This window comes from Neofelis nebulosa, chromosome 14, assembly GCF_028018385.1.
Source record: "Neofelis nebulosa isolate mNeoNeb1 chromosome 14, mNeoNeb1.pri, whole genome shotgun sequence".
Taxonomy (NCBI): Eukaryota; Metazoa; Chordata; class Mammalia; order Carnivora; family Felidae; genus Neofelis; species Neofelis nebulosa.
In genome coordinates, this window is record NC_080795.1 from 22,005,413 (window position 1) to 22,018,279 (window position 12,867).

Genomic DNA, 12,867 nt, shown 5'->3' on the forward strand with positions numbered 1-12,867 from the left:
AGGTCTCTGGCAATGAGGTCTTCCGTTCAGGCTCAGTATCATTCGCACCTCTAGGGGGCGCTAGTTTTACTGTTGCCATTAGTGGAGTTGCAGTTCAGTTGTCTTAAATCTCCTTTCATCTCCTGAGAACCTGTGGAAATGCTTGAATGGCTTTTTGCGGGGGAGTCTAGAGTTGGAAATGGCAAGGGGTGGCCTGCAGCTTCCTGTCTTGTCTCCCGCCGAAACTGTTCTTCTTTGAGAGCAAGTTAATGACAAAGATGTTGGTGTCAGGGACTCTAAACTAGAAGGTTCAGATGTAACAATGAAATTTAACCCATCCTGAAGCCACGCAATGACAGGAACTGAGACAGTCCCCAGAATCAGAGACAGGTCCTCTGATTTTTAGACCCCATTCCCATAATGTCATCAGGAGTTTTCTAGCCCCGGATTCCTGCAATTTCCCTCTGATTACACTCGAGATCTTGCAGCCAAGCAGGTGCTGCTCTGCAGGTTTCAGTGACAGTCTTAACATGTGGGATCCCTGGATTACGGGGTCACTGGCCCCTCCCTCAGACCCTAGGCCTGCATATGCTGCGTGCACTAGGTGATGTTTAAACATTTCTTAAATGTACTTCATATTTTTTAAAAAAATTTTAATGTTCATTTCTTATTTTTGAGAGACAGAATGTGAGCAAGGGAGGGGCAGAGAGAGAGAGAGGGAAACACAGAATCTGAAGCAAGCTTCAGGCTCCAAGCTGTGAGCACAGAGCCTGATGCGGGACTTGAACTCACGAATCATGAAATCATGACCTGAGCCAAAGTCAGATGCTCAACTGACTGAGCCACCCAGGTACCCTGAGATGTTTTTTAAAAATAACTTTGAGGGCACCTGGTGGCTCAGTCAGTTAAGTGTACAACTCTTGATTTCTGCTCAGGTCATGATCTCGCGGTTAGTGAGATAGAGCCCCGCATCTGGCTCTGTGCTGACAGTGCGAAGCCTGCTTGGGATTCTCTATCTCCCTCTCTCTCTCTGCCCCTCCCCCACTTGTGCTTTTCTCCTCTCTCTCAAAATAAGTAAATAAACTTAAAAAATAAATAAGTAAAAATCACTTTCTACCCTGGCCAATGATTATTTGTCTTAGAAGGATGCTAATTTCCAGGCTGCATTTTTAAATCTCATTGCCCTTAAAAACCAGCCTTTAAAATAAATCTGTGGCTTAAACATACCTGGCAGATAGAAAGAGAACCCAGGCAATTCCTATATGTATTAACCTTCATTACCTAATCTTCAAATGATATGTTTTATGTTTGCCATTTCGTATAATCACTGTTACTTGAAACAGATATTAGATTCATGAAAGGGTTACCAGGCACATAATGCCCCTCTATCTTATTCATAGTTAAAAAAAAAAAAAAAAGCAATTTGCTCATTTGAGTTTTTATAACTTACAAAATGTCACCATGATCTGGTGGGAAGATAGGTCATATCAAGCACATGAATGAAATTAGATTTGAGAAATTTGGGAATCAAACCAGGAGGAAAATCTGAACTAGGATATGATAGCTAAATTTTTAAGATGGTCCTTCTATAGTTCACATTTTTCAATTTGACTAAAGAGGAAAAAATGCTTTAAATAAAGAGTTGTTATTCCAGAACTTTGCAAATGATTTATTCTTCTATAATGGCTAGTAATTTTTGAGTGCTAATACTCAGAATAGTGCCAAATTCACAATTTTACTGACACGAATTCACTTAATCCTCAGCACAACTCTGTGAGGCACATACCCTTACTATCCGCACTTGACCAAGAGTTTAAAGTATGTTGTTCAAGGTCACACAGAACGTCATTTGATGTGGAGAGAGACTCGGGCAGCCAGACTTCAGAGCCTGCGTATCTGATGTCATTATGTCTGCAGTGTCCCACGCCTCCTAACCTTCAAATGCATGTACCTGTGAATATTACATTGAGAATATCCACTCGGTAATCTTTTATGCAGAGTCCCCAAGGAAAAAAATGATCTTTCTGATTTTTATTTAAGAGACAGGATAGATAGCTTCATGATGAGAGTGGAGCATCCAGAAGTAACCCTCTGAGGTCACGTCTCAGCACTGTGACTTTGGACAAGCTACTCTACCTACAAGTGTCATGATTTCCTTCGTAAAACAAGGATGATGAGTAATAGTACCTACCCGCTTATGGCTGTTTTGAGAATCAAATGAGTTCATACATAGCAATGGAGCAGTACCTGATACAGTAAAATCTTGGATTGCCAGTAACTTCTTCTGGGACTGTTCCGCGAGATGAACAAGCATTTCTAAGAAATTTCAACTTGATAAATAAGCGATGTCTTGCAATATAAGTGGTACATGATGCCAAATGTCACATGAGCACAACTGAGCCAATGGTTCTCCCTTCCTCTCGCTCACTACAGGATTGTGGGTGATTGTCTCCCATCCTCGGATGCTCAGTCTCAGGCCACAGTGTTTGACAGAAATCAGTGATTTTTCAGAATGTTGGAAGGTGCCCAAAACTGGCACTAGAGTATTTTTTTTGTCACTTCAAAGCACCTATGCACAGTCCTTTGCTTTTCCATACCAAGAGTAAGCTTAGGAATGCTTTGCTTCATTCTAGGTCAGGCTGCCTGAGGATATAGACCCTTTCCTCTGCTCCCTTAGTGCCAGTTACATTAAATACAGTAGATGAGGGGCGCCTGGGTGGCGCAGTCGGTTAAGCGTCCGACTTCAGCCAGGTCACGATCTCGCGGTCCGTGAGTTCGAGCCCCGCGTCAGGCTCTGGGCCGATGGCTCGGAGCCTGGAGCCTGTTTCCGATTCTGTGTCTCCCTCTCTCTCTGCCCCTCCCCCGTTCATGCTCTGTCTCTCTCTGTCCCAAAAATAAATTAAAAAATGTTGAAAAAAAAAATAAATAAATACAGTAGATGACAAGAGTTTATCAATACTGTACTGTAGTCAGCATCCGTGCGAGGGTATACAATGGTCCCCATGCAGAAAAAGGTTGAAAAGAAAGGCAGTAAGGAGGAGGAGATGATTATGGTGGAAGTCAAGAAGGAAATCATAGAGATATACAAACGAGGTATGTGAGTGGCCGAAATGGCAAGATTTTATGAGAAGTCTATGTCAGCATCTCTTCTGCAGAGGAGGAGGAGAAAAAGGCAGAGGAACCCCTCACTTTAAATGAGATTAGGGAGATGTGTAAAATGTGAGAAGCATTGCAAAATTTTGTAGAAGACCAATGCCCGAATAAGGCTGTAGCAGTGTGAGCAATGAATCTGTTTAATAACAGTGCAAGGTCACATTTCTGCAAAATCCTCAAAAGGAGGCAAAAGCAAGTGCCGTTGGATAGGTTCCCTGTTAAAGTTGCGTGAAAAGAAAAGATTCCATTGAGTCAATAGATAGCAGTGATTCCATTAGTGATAGTGAAAGGCTTCCTAAACAATAACCCTCCTCTCTCTTGTTTCCCTCACACCAGCCAAGAAGGTTTTCAAGGGTAAGTGCAGGTTAATTTGTTTATTTTTCTTTATATTTTGTATTTGCTTTATTATTTTGTATGACAGTATTGTAATAATTTTTATATGGATATTTTGGGGTTGTGGAATGAATAATCTGAGTTTCCATTATTTCTTATGAGGAAATTTGTTTTGGTGTATAAGTGCTTTGGATTACAAACATCTTTCCAGGACAAATTATGCTTGCAAACTAGGGTTTTCCTGTACACAGTAAATACTTCATAAGCCTTTTTCTTATTACTGTTGTTTAATCTGCTAATATCCAGGGGTGTCTGGATGGCTCAGTCAGTTAAGTGTCCGACTCCACCTCAGGTCATGATCTTGTGGTTCTTGAGTTTAAGCCCCACAGGGTGCTCACTGCTGTCAGCTCTGAACCTGCTTCAAATCCTCTGTCTCCCTCTCTCTCATTCTGTGCCCCCCCCACGCTCTCCCTCTCTCTCAAAAATAAACATTAAAATTTTTTAAAATGGGGTTTTTTTAATCTGCTCCTATCAACATGTCAAAAATGATTTCAAAATACACAATGCTGATGGGTTATTCTGGCTAGCAAAGAGCTGGTGCTCTGTTGATGTTTGGTCATTTGGATCTGGGGCAAAGACCAAGATAAGTGCTGTAGTACATATTTTAATTATTATTCTCTAAATATGAGATTTTATTGTGGTATACACTCCAGGATTTGTTTGGCTAATGAGATCCAGAAGTACCTGGGAGTGCCAGCTTGTATCAGGCTGACAATTCATTCATTTCTGAGGAAATTCCATGCATAATCCATACGATATGAAACTCCTGTGTTTCATGATCCCTTTTACTTCAGGTAAATAAGTTCTCTTAAACACATTGCAATAGCATTTATTGTGGTAGGTACTTTGCATGCATAGTTTCCAATCCTACCCACACCATAGGGATATATGCTCTTATCACCACTTTACAGATGTGGAAACATATCCAGAGTCACTCAGCCAATAGGAGTTAGGGTCAGTATTAAGGCTCCAGTTGTCTTATTCCAAAGCACAGACTTCACCCAGGCTAACCATAGTAAAAAACCATAATCAACAACAACAACAAAAAGATTGAAGCAGTAGAAAAGGCAGAAAAGTGGTATTTTAATGTCTCTTCCACCAGTAAGGGGCAAATTATTCAACTTTTGTAGGGCAAAGAGTCAACAGAATAGGAACACTAAACTTTTCTGAGGCAGATTGAACTAGTTTTCTTGCAATCTTTCAGGCCTGTGGTATTTATTGTTTTCACTGATTTTTATTATTTATGTGTGTGTATTGGCCTCTGTCACGTGCAAGGGCCTGTACCAGGAGCTACAAAGCATGGGGGAAAAAAGGTGATTTTTGGATCTCTTGAGACTAATGACGTTAGTGAACCATGGACCCCAGTAGAAAAGAGAGTCATGGTCAACACGGCAGGCAAAAGTGCCAGAGGAGAAATGCAGTGTCACCAGGTCAGAGGAGGCAGGAGCATCATCAGTTGGGATGTTAGGGAAGACCTCAAAGTGCAGGTGCCATTTAAAATGAACTTGAAAAGAGTTGGAGGGAGGACATTCTCGGCAGAAGACAGCATCTTACGAGGCAAGGTGGTGGGAAGCCATGATGTGGTTGGATGAAATAGTGCTCTTCTGGTTTGAAGGAAGTGCAGAATATTGGAAGATAAGGCTAAACTAGATTGAAAAGCCAGGTTAGGAAGATCAGTTTGCTTATGAAAGAAAAGTCTTTTAAAGAAAGCTTTACAGCATGAGTGTGAAGGCCTAGAGCTAGATTTTAGAAAGATTAAGCAATGCAGTATGTCAGTCCCAAGTCTAGGACCCTGAGAGAATGCTGGTACCATGGACAGGAAATAGGATACCAGGAGGAAGTGACTGGTTTACCCTCCTCCATTTGTATTTAATGTATTTAATTTGAAGAACTATGGAAATGCAGAACTGGACTTTGGGAGAAGGAGCAGGAGAGATTATATCAGTCAGTCCATTATAAACGTAAGTGAAGGGGTGACATGGCAAGACTGCCAAGAGGTGAGTCTGTAAGAGAAGAGGGCCAAGGACAGACCTCAGGGGTGTAAACATCTAGCTAGCAGGTAGTACAGAGAAGTCAGTGGGAAGCAGAGGAGGAGCAGTAAGCAAAATAGTGGAAAAAGCAGCAGAATTCAGTGTTTGGGGGTAAAAGGAGAGAATTTCAGAAAGCTAAATGATTTATTCAATTGTAAACTCCCTGAGAGCAGGCTACATTACCTATTTATTTCAACATTTCCCCAGAATAGATGTAATAGAGTATTGCACACATTCTTGGTGTCCAGTAAATGTGAAAGGTCTGTAATATGCAATGCTATTCAATGTTTGAGGAGACCATTCTTTTTCATGATTAGGACATCCTGGTTATTGTTCTTGTGTGCTTCCAGCCTTTCTGTTTTAAGGAAAATAAAGGACAAAGACCGTGTCTGAATCAAAGATTAAGGAACATACAACATTGTCTCTAGGCACGTGTTCTGCTGGACCACGAATGCAAAAATGTCTGGTTTCCTCTTATTTGTGACTCAGCACTCTGCGTGTTCGCGTGAATGTGTGGTTGCCAATGTGTGTGATAGCAGGAGGTGGAGGCCACCAAGATGTCCATCTGTGGAGAAGAGATGAGCCCATGCAACGGAGGTATGTGCAATGAGTGTAACATCTGTCGGCACCCTTGTACTAGATGCACAGAGGGTACTACAGCTGTACCTTGTAGCCATCACATCAAGTGGAAAGAGAAGAATCCTAGCGTAATAACACCTATGTAAATACAAACACATACACTGTTCAACATAACACAAGGGTACATACATGGCCAAAAGCATTCACTAGAGTGGGCATCTCCTGGGGCAAGAGAGAGAATAAATGTGAGAATCAGGGTGAATGGGGAAAAAAGAATACAACAAAAAGAAGGACCTTGAAAAGGTCAATGATGAGGTATGTGATGATTCATACTTTGTGGTGGATATCAAAAGCAAAAAGGGCATATGTGATAGATGCTTTTTTTTTTTTTGCATCATGATAAATGTGCTCTTTAATCCTCATCCCCTATTCTACCCATCCCCCAACACATCTCCGCTGTGGTAACAGTTTGTTCTCTATAGTTGAGTCCGCTTCTTGGTTTGTCTTTCTCCTTTGCTCATTTCTTAACTTCTACAAATGAGATCATATGGTATCTTTCTCTGATTTTGCTTAGCATAATACTCTCTAGCTCTATTCATGTTGTTGCAAATGCTGAGATTTTATTCTTTTTTATGGCTGAATTATATTCAGTAATATACTATATACATAGTGTATATACACTATACTATAGTATTGTGTATATACTGTATATACATGCTATATGCATAGTGTATTATTGAATATAAATATTGTGTATATATTGAACGTATATTCAATATAAAGTCTTTGCCAATTTGGATGTCTCACATCTTCTTTATCCATTCATCTATTGATGAACACTTGGGCTGCTTCCATAGTTTGACTATCGTAAATAAAACTGCAGTAAACAAAAGGGTGCATGTATCTTTTCAAAATAGTGTTTTTGTATTCTTTGGGTAAATACCCAGGAGTGAAATTATTGGATCATATGGTATTTCTATTTTTAATTTCTGGAGGAACTTCCATACCGTTTTACACAGCGGTTGTGCCAATTTACATTCCTACTAATAGTGCATAAGTGTTCCATATTCTCCACATCTTTGCCAACACTTGTTGTTTCTTGTGTTTTTGATGTTACTCATTCTGACAGGTATAAGGTGATGTCTCATTGTGGTTTTGATTTGCATTTCCCTGATGATTTGTGATGTTGAGTATCTAAGTGTCTGTCGGCCATCCGTAACTCTTCTTTAGAGAAATGTCTGTCCATGTCTTCTACCCCGTTTTAAACTGGATTACTTGCTTTTTGGGTGGTGAGTTGTATCAGCTCTTTATAGATTTTAGAACTAACCCTTTATTGGATATGTCATTTATAAGTATCTTTTCCCCTTCAGTGGGTTGCCTGTTAGTTTTCTTGATTGTGTCCTTCACTGTACAGAAACATTTTGATGAAGTCTCAAAAGTTTATTTTTGATTTTGCTTGCTTCAGATGTACCTAGAAAAATGTTGCTATGGTCAATGCCAGAGTGATTACTGCCTGTGCTCTCCTCTAGGATTTGTATGGTTTCAGGTCTCACATCTAGTGAGTTTATTTTTGTGTATGGTGAAAGTGGTCCAGTTTCATTCTTTCGCATGTGACTGTCCAGTTTTCCCAACATCATTTGTTGAAGAGACTTTTTTTCCATTGTATATTCATTTCTCCTTTGTTGAAGATTGACTAACTTGTGTACTTTATTTCTGGGTTCTGTGTCCTATTTCACTGATCCATTTGTCTATTTTTTTGTGCCAGTACCATACTCTTTATACTACTGCTTTGTAATATAACTTGAAATCTGGAGTTGTGATCTCTCTAGTTTTTTTCTTTTTCAAGACTGCTTTGGCTGTTCAAGGTCTTTTGTGGCTCCATGTAAATTTTGGGATTGTATGTTCTAGTCTGTGAAAAATGCTATTGGTATTTTGACGGGGACTGCATTAAACTGTAGACTGCTTTGGGTAGTATGGACACTAACAATATTCTTCCACCCCACGAACGTGGAAGGTCTGTTCTTTTGCGTTGTCTTGAATTTCTTTTATCAGTGTTTTTACAGTTCTCAGAGTACAAGTCTTTTGCCTCTTTGGTTAAGTTCATTCCTATTTTATTGTTTTGGTGGAATTATAAATGGGATTGTTTTCTTAATTTCACTTTCTGCTGCTTAACTCTTAGTGTATAGGAATGCAACAGATTTCTGTATATTGATTTTGTATGCTGTGACTTTACTGATTTACCAGCTCTAGTAATTTTTTGGTGGAGTCTTTAGAGTTTTGTATATATAGTGTCATATAAACTACATATAATGAGAGTTATATTTCTTCTTTACCAATTTGGATGCCTTCCATTTCTGTATATAGTCTAATTGCTGCGGCTAGGACTTCCAGTACTATGTTGAGTAAAAGTGGTGAGGGTGGACATCTTTGCCTTATTCCTGACCTTAGGGGAAAAGCGCTCAGTTTTTCACCATTGAGGATGATGTTGACTGTGAGTTTTTCATATAAGGCCTTTACAACATTGAGATAGGTTCCCTGTAGACCTACTCTGCAGAGGATTTTTTTTTTTATTATGAATGGATGTTGTACTTTGTCTAATGCTTTTTTGGCACCTATTGAAATATGATTTTTATCCTTTCTCTTATTGATGTGACGTATCATGTTGGCTGTTCTGCAAATATTGAACCACTCTTGCATCCTGGCAATAAATCCCACTTGATAGTAGTATATAATTTTTTAAAAAATGTATTGTTGGATTCGGGTTGCTAACATTTTGCTGAGGATTTTTGCATCTATGTTCACCAGATATATTGGACTATAGTTTTTTTTTTTTGTAGTGTGTTTCTCTATTTCCATATGTGATGGAAGCATTTTTTATAAATCTCAAACTAATTGCAATAAAAAGCTCACACAATTATCAGTGAGGTGACTATATAGGCTTTACATTTATTATGATTATTTTATTATTAGCAAACCAAAAATACAGAAATAACATATACTATCTATATCCATAGTAAACCCCATGCATATCATAAGGTCTATTAATTTGAATCCCAACTCAGAGTGACATCAGGTTTGTTAGGAGCAACAAGAAGGGTGTGGCAATTTCTTTTAGTTGGAACAGAAGACACAGGGTTCCACACACAGGTTCTTCCAACACCAAAAACACGTACCTGAATGGTATAACCTAATATTTTATTATATGATGTACTTGTACCTCATATAATATGTAATCAGGTAATATGAATATTATACAATTATCAAGCAGGAATCCAGTATTAACATTTGTGTTACATTTAACAGTTGCATTTACTTCTTATTAAAATTTGTGTTGTACCAAATTAGTTTTCTACCCATTCAAATAATGAGTGAAGTGCAACTTAAACTTATTAGCAAAGACATTCTCTATACATAGTAACTGGCATAAAATATGAAAAAAGAGAAAGATGTAGTTTCCTTACAAAGAATGCAGGAACCACCATTTTACAAGTCATGAAATCATAATCCTATTTCTACTTTTTCCTCACTCTTTTCAAACTGGAAATGAGACCCAATAGGGTCCTGCAAACCACGGCCCCCACGATAGGAAGCCCCATTGCAGGCTAAGGGCAGTGTGTTTTTGCCTTTACTGCTTTCAATACAGAATTCCATTTGTTATTCCTTTGTTCTAACTGCTCTTTTTTAAACCTGTCTTGAAAAGAATGATGGTTGTCTTCATCCTCTGTCTCAGAGATGATTTCCATCTTCTGAATGATGAGTTTAATAAGCTCATGCTGTTTCTCCACAAGAGAAGTGAGATCCTTCAGCCTAAAAAGATATATAGGGCTCATGAACTTGTTTTCAGTTATCTTCTCAGTCTCTGAGTGCAGGAAGGCCCAGGTTACTAGAAGTGTCGTAGATCAAATGAGCTGTGCTCAGGTCACAGCATCCTGGTACTTATAATCTTTCTAAGCAATACATATTTTAAAAAAATATTTTAAGGTTTATTTTTTGAGAGAGCACACACGAGCAGGGAAGAGGCAGAGAGAGAGGGAGACGCAGAATGCAAAGCAGGCTCCAGGCTCTGAGCTGTCCTCACAGAGCTGGACATAGGGCTTGAACTCATGAACCAGAGATCATGACCTGAGCCAAAGGCGGATGCTCAACTGACTGAGCCACCCAGGGGCCCCAGCAATACATATTTTTTAAGTTTAAGTGTTTTTCCTAGTTTATTTTTGCTCCCATTTTAAAGATTAAAACACAGTTGCACAGAAAGATTAAACTGCTTTGCCCAGGTCAGTGCATTAGGAAGTAGTTGAAGAGGGCCTTAAACTCAGATCAGTTGATTCTAAAGCCCTCGTGCTCAACCACTGCACACTCTATACAGCTTCTCTCGGAATTCTCCAAAGCTTTCAAAGCTTTCATGTATGAATCCGGATGGCTCATGGGAATGCAGTTTAAAACACTAATTGGCAAACTGGTGAACTGCAGCACATAAGTTGTTGGGTCTAAAAATGATTTTCAAATGATTCTCAATATGCTATGACATCAGTCAATTAAAAGTACGACTTAATATATGAAATAAACACAACTATACAACATAACCTTACATCATTATTTAAAAGTTTTATCAAATACAGATAAGGAAAAATACGTACCGATATTTCTGCTTCAATATTTCTGTTTCCAGAGATGTGTCAACATTTGGAATTTCCTGCCTTTCTTCTTGGGTGTAAAAAATAAAATGAAATATAGCCTGCGGGATAAATGATTATTACTCAGGTTGAACTCAATTCAGAAACTATTTCTTGCACATGCGCCATGATTCAGCTACTGAGCAAGGTACGATCACACCACAGATATTCTAAGACACAACTATGACCCTCAAGGCGCTCACAGTCTTTTGAGAGAAATAGATGTATAAAGAGCTATACGACAAACTCATACATAATTATAATAAAGTATGAGATGTACAGATAATCTAGAAGAAGGAGAAAATTGGAGTGGGGGATTATTTATGAAAAGGTAAAACTGAATCATTTTATATTTTCTCATGAAAAATGTCCATCGTCAGTGGTATTCCACACAGGATTAGTTCTTTCTCTAAAACTGCTCTGCACAACTGAATTTCCCATGAGGAAATTTCAGAAATGCCATTTTAATGTGTGTTTTCAAAATTTAGTGTTTTTTAAACCATTGGTAGACTGGAAAGCATTAAGGGCGGACGTGAAATGACCAGGAATCAATGAGTCAATCCTAGGAGTCCACGGAAGAGAAGATGGCAACTTGCACAGGCCAACCAGGAAGACTGATCAACCAAACAAGGGAGTGACTGGGTGTGAGGGGTGAGGAGAGGGAAAGGAGGTCAAGGATGTCCTCTTGCACAGGCAAATGAATGGCGGTGATGTTAACTGAAGCAAGAAACTTTGGAGAGAGGAGGCTTTGTCATTCTTTCCCTGCAGGGAGACTGAAACCTGGGAGGAGTGAAAACTTTGAGTTCCTTTTGAAGAGTTTATTCTGAATATGCTGAATTTGAGGTACCTTTGAGCCATACCAGTGAAGATGTCAGGTAGACAGTTGGACAGAAGAGCCTGGAACTCAAAGAGAGCTCCCGGAAGAATGAATTGCCAAGCCTTCTGTGTTTCAGGAGTGAGTAGTTGCAAACACGGGTATGAATGACATTATACAGGGAGCTAGTGTAGTTAGAATAAGGCCTAGGCCAATACCCAAATCAACTTTATCATTTTATGACCACAGCACAGAAAATTAACATGCAAAGAACTCAGAATGTTCATAGAACTAGGAGGAAGCCCAGGCATGATCAGGATTAGCATCCACTGCTTCTGACTCTCAATACAGTCCCCCCTTTACCATTATAATGCAGTGGCCTTGTTTAGTCTTTGATATCTAGTGTATTTTCTATAATGCACACTCTCCATGCGCATGTGTGTGCATATATGTACCTGAATGTATATATGTGCTCTATATTTTCATATAGACACACACATATATTTGCACATACATATAAGTGATAGGTGACTGGGAAAAACAAGAAAGGTACACCTGCACTTTAAAAAAGATACAAGGTACAGTCGGTCCAACCCACCCATGTACTCTCACAGGGATGTGGTACATGTTTAACACTGATGCTGTGAATGAGCCACTAGGAAGAAGGAGCACAGGTCTCCCTCCCACTGCCCATCGCTTTTCACACTGTTGGGTAATCATGCACTTTGTTGTTTTTTTTAAGTCACAATTCCTTCTTTTCCACAGGCACAGTGACTCAAAGTCTATAGAAGGGTACCCTTAAGGATAACACAACGAGTGAATGTCAAGCAGCAGCACATTCTCCACGCTGGTATTTTTCACATGTACTTACTAATAACCCTGTACATCTGGGTCTGTTGGGATACACGATGATGGATTTCTGGTCTACTTTGCGTAGGAACCACAGTGGCAGCTTCTTCTCTAAGCTGGTATGAAGTTCCACCTAAAGCGCATTTTGGATTTAATGAGAGAAATGACTAAGAAGCATCTAGAATCCTTACACTACACAGAGACAGCGATGAGTACAGTAAACTGAAAAACGACTCCTGTGTCCTTTACACCACGCAGCTGGGTTTCCCATCTCTCCTCTCAATCACCGACAAGACAGGGGCAGCAATATGAAGTTGGGACAAATTGTTTAAAGAAGAAGTTCAACTCAAGTGAGCAGCTGTTCACTGTTCAGGGACTGTGACTGACACTGGGCCCC

General features: G+C 39.4%; 1 protein-coding gene and 1 long non-coding RNA gene across 2 annotated transcripts in view; one reads left to right on the forward strand and one right to left on the reverse strand.

Moving 5' to 3' along the window:
• LOC131495054 (uncharacterized) overlaps positions 1-12,867 on the forward strand; it is a 44,104-nt gene that overhangs the window by 7,628 nt on the left and 23,609 nt on the right. The gene's annotated exons all lie outside the window — the stretch shown is intronic.
• The window catches only part of TRPA1 (transient receptor potential cation channel subfamily A member 1), a 55,711-nt gene continuing 51,899 nt past the window's right edge, over positions 9,056-12,867 (reverse strand). The window contains exons 25-27 of the mRNA XM_058699826.1: positions 12,493-12,603; positions 10,772-10,869; positions 9,056-9,941 (exon numbers count right to left, since the gene is read on the reverse strand). Of these exons, the coding sequence (XP_058555809.1) occupies positions 9,737-9,941; positions 10,772-10,869; positions 12,493-12,603 (414 nt within the window). The 3' untranslated portion in view covers positions 9,056-9,736. The remainder of the gene's footprint in view (positions 9,942-10,771; positions 10,870-12,492; positions 12,604-12,867) is intronic.